At 44.4% G+C, this 11,784-nt stretch overlaps 1 protein-coding gene across 9 annotated transcripts in view; it reads right to left on the bottom strand.

Moving 5' to 3' along the window:
- LOC115108758 (receptor-type tyrosine-protein phosphatase F-like) overlaps positions 1–11,784 on the bottom strand; it is a 388,031-nt gene that overhangs the window by 148,020 nt on the left and 228,227 nt on the right. For all 9 annotated transcript variants that reach the window (XM_065009146.1, XM_065009144.1, XM_065009145.1 and 6 more), the window contains exon 5: positions 6,618–6,806. In XM_065009146.1, the coding sequence (XP_064865218.1) occupies positions 6,618–6,806 (189 nt within the window). The remainder of the gene's footprint in view (positions 1–6,617; positions 6,807–11,784) is intronic.

Below are 11,784 nucleotides of genomic sequence, written 5' to 3'. Positions count from 1 at the left end.
GTTCTGTTATGTGTTCTGTTACGTGTTCTGATACGTGTTCTGTTACGTGTTCTGTTATGTGTTCTGTTATGTGTTCTGTTATGTGTTCTGTTACGTGTTCTGATACGTGTTCTGTTACGTGTTCTGTAATGTGTTCTGTTACGTGTTCTGATATGTGTTCTGTTATGTGTTCTGATATGTGTTCTGTTACGTGTTCTGTTATGTGTTCTGTTACATATTCTGATATGTGTTCTGTTATGTGTTCTGATATGTGTTCTGTTACGTGTTATGTTATGTGTTCTGTTACGTGGTGTGTTTTGTTATGTGTTCTGTTATGTGGTGTGTTATGTGTTCTGTTATGTGGTGTGTTATGTGGTGTGTTATGTGTTCTGTTATGTGTTCTGTTATGTGGTGTGTTATGTGGTGTGTTATGTGTTCTGTTATGTGGTGTGTTATGTGTTCTGTTATGTGTTCTGTTATGTGGTGTGTTATGTGGTGTGTTATGTGTTCTGTTATGTGGTGTGTTATGTGGTGTGTTATGTGTTCTGTTATGTGTTCTGTTATGTGGTGTGTTATGTGGTGTGTTATGTGTTCTGTTATGTGGTGTGTTATGTGTTCTGTTATGTGGTGTGTTATGTGGTGTGTTATGTGTTCTGTTATGTGGTGTGTTATGTGGTGTGTTATGTGTTCTGTTATGTGTTCTGTTATGTGGTGTGTTATGTGGTGTGTTATGTGTTCTGTTATGTGGTGTGTTATGTGGTGTGTTTGTGTTCTGTTATGTGTTCTGTTATGTGGTGTGTTATGTGGTGTGTTATGTGTTCTGATATGTGGTGTGTTATGTGTTCTGTTATGTGTTCTGTTATGTGGTGTGTTATGTGGTGTGTTATGTGTTCTGATATGTGGTGTGTTATGTGTTCTGTTATGTGTTCTGTTATGCTGTGTGAGCGTACCAGAGTGGCAACTGACTAAGTAGGTTTTCTGTAACCAACACCTACTTCATACAGAGCTATTGTTCCGAATGCCTATTATCTTAATACATGTGACTACTTTTGCTCTGAACTTGCCTGTTTATACAACACACCTGGAGGCTATGTGTTTTAGATGTAGGTGTGCTATAATCCTGACTCTTAATGCTGTGTTTGTCTGGCTAATTGTTTCCTTCCCTTGGTTGTTTGTGCTATACACCTGGCTATTTGTTTCCTTCCCTTGGTTGTTTGTGCTATACACCTGGCTATTTGTTTCCTTCCCTTGGTTGTTTGTGCTATACACCTGGCTATTTGTTTCCTTCCCTTGGTTGTTTGTGCTATACACCTGGCTATTTGTTTCCTTCCCTTGGTTGTTTGTGCTATACACCTGGCTATTTGTTTCCTTCCCTTGGTTGTTTGTGCTATACACCTGGCTATTTGTTTCCTTCCCTTGGTTGTTTGTGCTATACACCTGGCTATTTGTTTCCTTCCCTTGGTTGTTTGTGCTATACACCTGGCTATTTGTTTCCTTCCCTTGGTTGTTTGTGCTATACACCTGGCTATTTGTTTCCTTCCCTTGGTTGTTTGTGCTATACACCTGGCTATTTGTTTCCTTCCCTTGGTTGTTTGTGCTATACACCTGGCTATTTGTTTCCTTCCCTTGGTTGTTTGTGCTATACACCTGGCTATTGTTTCCTTCCCTTGGTTGTTTGTGCTATACACCTGGCTATTTGTGCTACTGAGCTGTCAGTCTGCTATGATCACAAAGCTACTTATTCTCTCCACCTGCTTGTTTGTGTTAACACCTGGTCATCACCATCAGTCTTGAATGGTCTGACCCTCCGTTCACCCAAAATGGGTGTGTTTCTGACTGGTACCTTAAGCATTCTGATCATCTCTAGAGACTACGTCTAGACAATCTAACTGATCTGGGGGTGTTCAGCTTCCTGTTGTAATGAGGCTAGCAGAAACACAGGTTACATACAGCATCTGATGCAATACTAAGAAACTTGTGCCCTGAATACAGTAGGCTAACTTATGATATTGCTGCTTATTAGCATAACGATTCATTCTAATATGACTGAACTAGTTATTTCAGTTACAATACATGTTTAACTATGTGTATCAAATGGCCCATGTAAAATAAATGTTTATCAGTTATTATATTTTGTGCACCACCCCCTAACTAGCTGATTATCTTGCCTTACAAATAATTGGTTGCATTCAGTAATTCATATTCCTGTAGTTGTTAGTACGGGGTCATTTGGGCATATCTAGTCATATGCGACAAATGTTGGAGGAGTCGGTTTGGTTACTATACAGATACACCCGATCTGGATAATGACTCAAAACCACCATCCACACATTAAACAGGGGCATAGAGGTGGAGGAGAGGTTGAGAGGACGGAAAGCCCCCTAAAAGCTGTGTGTCCCATGTTGATGAGGTCATCAGCAGCTTAAAGAGGACTGGGTCTACGCTGAGACCTGCCTGGACAGACATACAGCCTCCATGTACTGAGCCCAAGTTGGTTTAGGTTCATTATGGATATCACAGGCTTTGTCCATGGCCGATTTCAGAGCAGTATATTCTAGGCAAATTGTGAAAAATAATAGAGCTTTATTATGTTTTCGCAATGTCCTGGATACAGTAGGCAGGTATTCATTTTCCTATATGTTGGAGAAATACATTGGGATTAATGCACAGAAATATGTTTTTACCTTGGATTTAAGCAGTCCATGCTCTGCCTTCGCAAGGACATAATACTACTGTATATATTTAACACATTTTATCATGTCGTCGTTAACCATATACATATTCATAACAGTTCAAGTGTGGCATATTAAACTCAGTTAATTATGTTACTGCTATAGCAGGCTTCAGTGGAGAGAATCACCAATCACCTGGGTTGTGTCCCAGATGGCACTCTGTTCCCTCTACAGTGGGCTACATTTGACCAGAGACCATAGGGCTTCGGTCAAAAGTAGTGCACTATAATGGGAACAGGGTGTCATTTGGGACACAACCATGGTGAGTCAGGAGGAGCCAGGAGAGTTTGAGTGTCTGCACCACATACAGAGTCATGGCTTGCTACTCCAGGAGTATTTACCCGAAAATGAAAGCGGTTTAGCCAGGTCTAGAGACACTACTCCTCCTCTCCCACCCCTCTCCTTCCTCCCTATCAGATCCTCAGGCCAGCAGAGGAGGTCTGTTTGCTTATCGTTTGGCCTGTATTGTTGTCTGGTGCCAGACTGACTAGTTGGACAAGCCTATCGATAATTACCGGGAGACAATGACATGTTGTCCCAAATAGCACTACATTCCCAACATAGTATACTACTTTTGAAAAGAGGCATATGGGCTCTAGAAAAAAGTAGTGCACTATATAGGGAATGGGGTAGTGCTGAGTGATTAAGCTAAATGTCTGATATTTTCTGTTTCTAAACAACTAATTGTCGGATGTCGGTTCAACTTTGAATTCCATTTCGTTCCATTTTTTTTCTTTGAGCTCAATGCTCATATTGCGCAGTTTCTCTAGAGATAAATCAGATCAAGCCCGAATTGTGTAGTAGGGAGTTGTAGTCTCCAACAGGCCATTATTTGACATAGTTTAGCGCAGAAATTGAGGTAATTAACTTTGCGCGTCTACTTGTCCGGTCTGTGTGTTCCTTTTTTATGCCTGCTATGTTAGGTTAATGTGGGGCAGACACACAGAGAGAGAAGACAGAAGATTGTGCGATCAAGAGGGATAGAGAGCAGTTGCTTCCTGATATATCGCTGCCTGAAAATACATGATCTAAGTGATTGAAAGTTGGTATCAGCCTTAGTAGAGGGGGGATAGAGCTCTGAGCTCCATTTAGGACTCAGCCTTAGTAGAGGGCGGATAGAGCTCTGAGCTCCATTTAGGACTCAGCCTTAGTAGACGGGGGATAGAGCTTTGAGCTCCATTAAGGACTCTGCCTTAGAAGAGGGGGATGGAGATCTGAGCTCCATTAAGGACTCAGCCTTGGTAGTGGGGGATAGAGCTCTGAGCTCCATTAAGGACTCAGCCTTAGTAGTTGGGGGATAGAGCTCTGAGCTCCATTAAGGACTCAGCCTTAGTAGAGGGGGATTGAGCTCTGAGCTCCATTAAGGACTCAGCCTTTGTAGCTGGGGGATAGAGCTCTGAGCTCCATTAAGGACTAAGCGATGGTAGAGGGGGGATAGAGCTCTGAGCTCCATTAAGGACTCAGCTTTGGTAGAGGGGGATAGAGCTCTGAGCTCCATTAAGGACTCAGCCTTGGTAGAGGGGGGATTGAGCTCTGAGCTCCATTAAGGACTCAGCCTTGGTAGAGGTGGGATTGAGCTCTGAGCTCCATTAAGGACTCAGCCTTGGTAGAGGGGGATTGAGCTCTGAGCTCCATTATGGACTCAGCCTTGGTAGAGGGGGATTGAGCTCTGAGCTCCATTAAGCGCTCAGCCTTAGTAGAGGGGGGATAGAGCTCTAAGCTCCATTAAGGACTCAGTCTTAGTAGAGGGGGGATAGAGCTTGAAGCTCCATTTAGGACTCAGCCTTAGTAGAGGGGGGATAGAGCTCTGAGCTCCATTAAGGACTCAGCCTTGGTAGAGGGGGATTGAGCTCTGAGCTCCATTAAGGACTCAGCCTTGGTAGAGGGGGATTGAGCTCTGAGCTCCATTAAGAACTCAGCCTTGGTAGAGGGGGATTGAGCTCTGAGCTCCATTAAGGACTCAGCCTTGGTAGAGGGGGATTGAGCTCTGAGCTCCATTAAGGACTCAGCCTTGGTAGAGGGGGATTGAGCTCTGAGCTCCATTAAGAACTCAGCCTTGGTAGAGGGGGATTGAGCTCTGAGCTCCATTAAGGACTCAGCCTTGGTAGAGGGGATTGAGCTCTGAGCTCCATTAAGGACTCAGCCTTGGTAGAGGGGATTGAGCTCTGAGCTCCATTAAGGACTCAGCCTTGGTAGAGGGGGATTGAGCTCTGAGCTCCATTAAGGACTCAGCCTTGGTAGAGGGGGATTGAGCTCTGAGCTCCATTAAGGACTCAGCCTTGGTAGAGGGGGATTGAGCTCTGAGCTCCATTAAGGACTCAGCCTTGGTAGAGGGGGGATTGAGCTCTGAGCTCCATTAAGGACTCAGCCTTGGTAGAGGGGGGATTGAGCTCCATTCCATAGAAAGGACACATACTGTCTTTCATTTGCCAGCAGTGCAAAGGTCTTAAATTGAAATATGGAGCTATTAGCATTCCTTGATGGATAAAGGTCCTGTAATAGGGATACTAATTTATGAGCAAATGTAATCTCACTAGCGCATAATGAATTGTATTGGAACAAATAAATTGCTTGAATGTCAAGTTGATGGCATGGCACTAGTGCAGCTGTATTTTACTCGGTTCCTCTGACAGACAATTAACCACCGGGCAGCACTTAAAAAAACGAACAGAAAAAATACATATGCCCATCTGCGGTTGACTGCAGTGGGACTATGGATGTTTCCCAAATAGCACCCTATCCCTATATAGTGGAGCATAGGGCTCTGGTCAAAATTAGTGCAGTATAAAAGGAATAGGGTGCCATTTGGGAGTCAAGCTATGTGTGAGGAGAAAGGCAAGCCAGCGCTATGAACCAAATTGAACCAAATTGCAGTGCTGTCATGTTAATAATGCATGGTTGGAGGATCTGTCCTTCACCGGAGGCCCTGCAACTGAGGCCTGCCTGGGAAAATCCTCCAACTTCCACAGGCTTCAAAGCTACATATAGACTGTGTCCCAAATTGCATCCTATTTCCTTTATAGTGTAATACTTTTGACCAGAGCCCTATAATGCACTATAAGGAATAGGGTGTCATTTGCAACACACACCAGAGATATCCTGTAGCCTGTCTCTCAGCCTTTCCTTTCTCTGTGTCTCTGTTCAGAGGGGAAGCCTCTAGTTTCTACATTATATTCTATGCTGCCAGGAGTTCAAGAGTTGAAGCCTATCTGGAATGCTTTTGGAGGTTGCACTGGGGCTAAGGGTTTAGGGAGTAGGGACCCGGACTCCAACATTTGCATAAATAAAGGCCTATGGCACATTGATAATGCAAGTTCACAGCTTGGCAGCCACATTACTGGCTAAAGGTACTGTTGGAATAACTGTTGGCCATGAAATGTTTTCCTCAAAAGTGACGGTAGAAAAGGGAATAGCCCAATCACTGCAGGTATGCTGTGCACAGCTGGACAGCATTGTTGTGGTTCCTTTTACTAAATAAGGTGATAGAGGATGGACAAATGGTTTGCTCTGAGCGGTTGTCATTGGTGCTTGGATCCAGGCCACCTTTCTGAGTTGTTCTGAGCCTGCTAGTTGGTTATGATGTTAAGATGAATGGCTGCCTGAACCTATTGTTGTAGGCAACATAGGCACAGAACACAGCGTTATTCCCTCTGAGGAGCCGCTGAGGTAATTACGGAGCTTAATTCAGTCAAATGTAATAGAAAACACTTATTGACATGTTTAAAGCTGGAATCCTTAGCGGTGGAAGTGCCACGTCCGTTTGTGATATTACAACAACAAATAAGCTATTACAAACAACGACCACTGTTCCTTCCCCTCGGACATCATTGCACGCGTGGCAGAGCAGCAGAATTTGTACTGCAATGCTTTAGCACAGTATGTGTTGACCGTGCAGAGACTCTGTACCTGAGCGGAGCTGTTTGATTCGCCCGTTGCTGCTGTTGATATCTACAGGGAGGAAGTCTTTGAACCAGGAGATCTCTGGGTCAGGGTTGCCACTGGCAGCACACAGCATGGTGGCTGTCCTGGTCTTCTCCACCACCTTCAGCTGGGGACCCATGTCTATGGTGGGGAACCCATGAGGGATCTGGTCCTCTGGAAAGACAGAGAAAGAGTTGTGATGAGTATATATATGATATACATATATATTCATTTGATCACCCTGTTGTTGCAGGAAATGCATACTTGTAGTGTATCCTTGGTTTAAAAAGGCTTCTAAAGTTTGTAATTTCCACTTTAAAATTCAGATTCGATTTGCCCTAACAAACCATTTATCAACCCTTACAGAAATATCCATTCATGATAATCCATGACAATAATTCACATTGCCTGTTGCTGCAGGATTACTTTCCTGCTGTGAGAAACTGATCCTACACCTGTATTCTACAATGCCTATGGTATGAAAAGGTTGAGAAATACTGAGCTAATGCACCAGTCATCCAATGCATGCACATACACACACACACACACACACACACACACACACACACATACACACAGAGCCAGTGACTCCTTCTATCACATCTTGAGATATGAGACCACCCCGGCAGTCAGGGTCTGTGCTCTCCTTGTTGATTGGCCTGTGCATCCCACAACCTTGAGCTGCGATGAGGTGGTCACCTTTAAAACGCTGTGAAATCCAGCCCTAATGTAAATATCGCTAGGCCAAGGCGGGACTAATCCACCTACGGAATTTCTCGTCATGGATCTGTGGAGAGTGTGAGACGCAATTTCACTCAGGCCGGATTGCATTCAGATAGAGAGAGGGCCCTGCTCCGACTATCTGCAGGGGTAAGTGTGGTCAAAAGCCAGACTGCCAAATTACGGATGAAAATGTAATCAAATCAATGCCTGAAATCCCATTCCATGCTTCCCTTCTTTTCCATGGTGTGTGGAAAGGGGAAAGATACCCCATCTCCAGGTGCTCTAGAAAGCAAGGAAATACATTGGAAGGACCTTGAAATAATTGATCCCAGAAAACTAGTGAAGATAGGACCAGAATCTGTACCGGGCTTGATGTTTTTATCTAAACCTGTTTGATTTGCCTCTTGCTGCTGTTGAAATAAAAACGTTACTTGTTCAGAAACAGTATTGTCAATTGAATCCTGTCCCTCTGCCAAGTTCTCTGTGTCACAGGTACAGTAATGAACGGCCTTCAACGGGACAAGCTAGAGTACATTAGAGAACAACACTTGCTGCATCGGTGACACTGCAAAAGACATCTGCGACCGCAACGGCCAGCAGCCAAGCCTGTATCGATGAGTAAGGTGATGTGACAACACTACCTACGTCCCAAATCGCACCCTATTCCCTATAGTGCAGTATAGGCCCTGGTCAAAAGTAGTGCACTATAAAGGGAAAATGGTACCATTAGGGACGCAGACCACTACGTGTCGTTAGCCTTGTCTGACAGTAACCTGACAACGTGAGAGATGGAGACATTTGTGATTCTGTCAATGACAGGTACTGCAGAGGAGAGAGTCACCCTTACAGAAAAACCATATGAATTTCACATTTAAACATGTCAAATGTGATCTTATGTGAAGCTAATGTGATAACATGTGACAACATGTAAAGCAACATATGATAACATGAAACTAAATATGAAAATGTGATCTTATGTGATGTGTTCCAGTGTTTTTTCTTATGCGCAACAGCAAGGAGTGTAGAAGGGTCATTTATTAGGAGAATGGTGTCTATTGGTACAGAAACCCAATCATTCTCTCTGCCACCATGAGGAGACAGAGGATGTGTACTATAAAGGGAATATAGTTTCTTTGGGATGCATCCAGACTTGTTGATATTCACTGTGACCAAAAGCATCACACTCACACATACAGTGAAGTGCAGATACGTATGCTTGTGCAGTACTAGTGACATAACCAACATTGAGACAATCTATTCATGAGTAGATGTTTAATACTCATGATCTATGCATGATTCTGTAAGATCTTTCACCATAATGTGAGAAAATGTCCAAAAGATGTGCTGTACCATCTGAGGACAATATGTACGTCCCCAATATCATCCTATTTCCTTTATAGTGCACTACTTTTTACAAGAACCCTAGGGGCCCTGGTCAAAGGTAGTGCACCATAAAAGGAACCGATTGGCATTTAGGACACACACAATGACGCAAATGTCTGGCTCCGAGAGAGTTGGAACAGTACAGAAGAGTACAGTGACACACTGGGAAATCCTTTAATTAAGAGCTTAAGACTGGCTGTGAAAGGGAGGGAGGATCCAGTGGAGACAGAGAGAAATAACCCAGAGGAATCTGAGGAGGGGTTGGCTAGTTGGGCTGTTAAGCAGGTTGGCTGGCTGGCAGGTGGGCTGGCTTTGGGAAACACTGAGCCTGTCAAAATAACCCAGGGGACTGAAGAAAGGGGTTGACTGGGCGGCTGGCTGATTGGGATTGCGGCCTGGGCAGCTGGCTGACTGGCTGGCTGATTGTCCCTGGGAAACACCTAGCCTATCAGTGCTGCTCCCTCGCTGGGCTCTGACTGAGGCAAGAACAGCCTCTTCTCTCCATCCTCACATTATAAGAGTTGGAGCTTAACCATTTGTTGTCATCTCTATTCACACTGTGGAAGAAGTGCATTGTCATCTGGTGAGGATGCCATGAGGAACCGTTCGCCCATGTGCGTCTTTGTCTGTTCAGTGTCTCTCTCTCTCTCTCTCTGACTCTCCCATGCTGACTCTCTCATGCTGACTCTCTCATGCTGGCTCTCTCCTGTCTTGGCAAGTGTCACTCTCCCAAGAGCAGCCCAGTGAATTCATTCTCTTTTAGAGCCCTTAGTTTGTCGATTCTGAATGGTCTCTGACAAACTATGCTATATTTCTAAAAAAGAAAGGGAGTGAAGAAAACACTTGAGTTATCCAGTAATTATATAAACTCTATCAGATCTCAGATGACAGTCACGGCTAACTACCAGGATTGCATTAGTAGCATTCTCTACTATGGCAGACTTGTTGTTGCTCATGGAAGTGTTGTATTTTCCTGTCAGCTTGACACTGGATATGAATGCCTGAGATTTGTTACTATCATAAATGGTATGTTCACTAATAGCTACCCAGTAATGTATTTCTAAGGAGGAAAATCACTACAGCCTAGTTAAAGCAGACTGAAAGCTGTGCTTACAAGTGAAACAATAGTGAGTACAGCATTAACCAGGCTAGGATTACCTATTCTTTGGAAAAGGTACCCCACCTAATCTACCCACTATCTTGGAAGGAATTCTTCAAATTGAGGATTGTAGTTTCCCACCCAGCTAATCTCTCTATAGAATGAGAGCTGCCATTGTGAAGCAGCTGATAGTCTGTCAGTTAGAAGCTATTTACACACAAGAGTGATGGTGTACAGACATGTCCTGTCTGTCTGCCCCTGTCACTCAACATGCGTTGTCCCAAATGGCACCCTATTCCCTATTTAGTGGACTGTTTTTGCCCTGGGCCTATATGGGTCTGGTTAAAAGTAGTGCACTATATACGGAATAGGGGCCATTTGGGACGGAGACAAACTGCTGTCAACTTGCCCTCCATCATCTCTTTATCAATAGGGTAGGGTAACCAAAACTTCTTAGCATGCCATTGTAAATGACTTAACTGTCAATTTCCATTTCTGTTGTCTTGCCATCTCTGTCTCTGCTCCCACTCCATACCTGGGAGAGAGAGAAGGATTTCACATGCCTCAGCATGTAATCCCATAGGTTCCTTTACTGCCATCGTCTTAAGGGAATACTGACTGTCTGCTTGTCAGGAAAACAAATATGCCAAATGGTAAACAATATTTAATGGAACGGTTAACTGTAGAACAGTATAACAGTATAATGCAGAACCATGATGGACAGTAACTTAGAACTCTCCTGTCTGTGACTACACATAACTTAGCTACAATGATGGCTTTGTCATGCAGATACTACTTTGTCATCCCAAACAAGACACGTCAGCACCCTGACCCACAGCCATGTTGAGTCAGGTGAGTTCTGGTTGGTTGGTTAAGAACTATCTGAGAGAGAGAGAAGCAGCGTCTGAAATGGCACCCTATTCCCTAGATTGAGTACTACATTTTCTGACCAAACCCACTGCACCAGCCAAAGTCTGACCTAAGTGTAACGGCTGGTGGTTGAGCCGTGATGCCCAGGGCATGTTGCGAGAGAGAGGAGCAGAGCCTCTCCACACTGAGACTATTGTTCTCTACAGTAATGCTATGACAAGGTGTTTGGCACCAGCTACAGCCACACATTCCTCATGTAATGCATCAGCCTGCTTAGTACAGAGCACACAGAAACACGATCAGCCCAGATGAAGACAGGCCGGGGGGACAGAGGAGGGACTTGGACAGGGGTTGGGGGTGGAGGATGGTAAAGACACACAGGGCTACAGGAGATGTACATGTATGAGGCTGAGTGTCTAAAGAGGCCTCTGCTCCCCTAGCTACATTACGAGAATAGAGGCCCAGATCATGTACAGGATGCTCAGAGCTCTCTGATAGGCCCTGGGGGCAGACATGGTGATTCCAGTGTGTATCCCTGTCCCCCCTGATGGCTACTGCTACTTAATGACCTATTCTGATACCCTCTCAGCCTCACTTTGACAGTCAGACACAGGAACATGCAGGTCTACAAGTCAACACAGTCAGCAAAGTCTCCCCTCAATTGATGGAGTGCCCTGAAAGAAAAAGTGCACTGGTGATGGGTGGCCAGAGAGAATGAAAGAGAGGGGAGAGGGGGGCTGGTTGTGAGTCATTCTGTAATGTCTGAAAGACACATGTCAGGTTTAAGTTAAGATTAGTTTGGTTTGTGCGTGTCAGGTACAGAAAAGCACCTGTCACCACATGGACGCATCATTAAGCAGCAGCTCTCGTGGTGCTGTTTACATGTTGGGAAATGAGCCAGGAGCCAGCCAGCCATGCTCCGTCCAGACAGACAGAGAGAGAATTCCCCTGATAATGAGCTCTGAGTTGTTGTGCTGCCAAATAAATATAGAATTACAGAATCACAGAACATTGACTTGATTGAGAATGTACATTCTAGTAATTATATTTCTATGTATGCTGCTCTCTTGGTTACTG

This window comes from Oncorhynchus nerka, linkage group LG24 (genome assembly GCF_034236695.1).
Source record: "Oncorhynchus nerka isolate Pitt River linkage group LG24, Oner_Uvic_2.0, whole genome shotgun sequence".
NCBI lineage: Eukaryota > Metazoa > Chordata > Actinopteri > Salmoniformes > Salmonidae > Oncorhynchus > Oncorhynchus nerka.
Note: the sequence above shows the minus strand (reverse complement) of the source record. Positions and strands in the feature narration are given on the sequence as shown.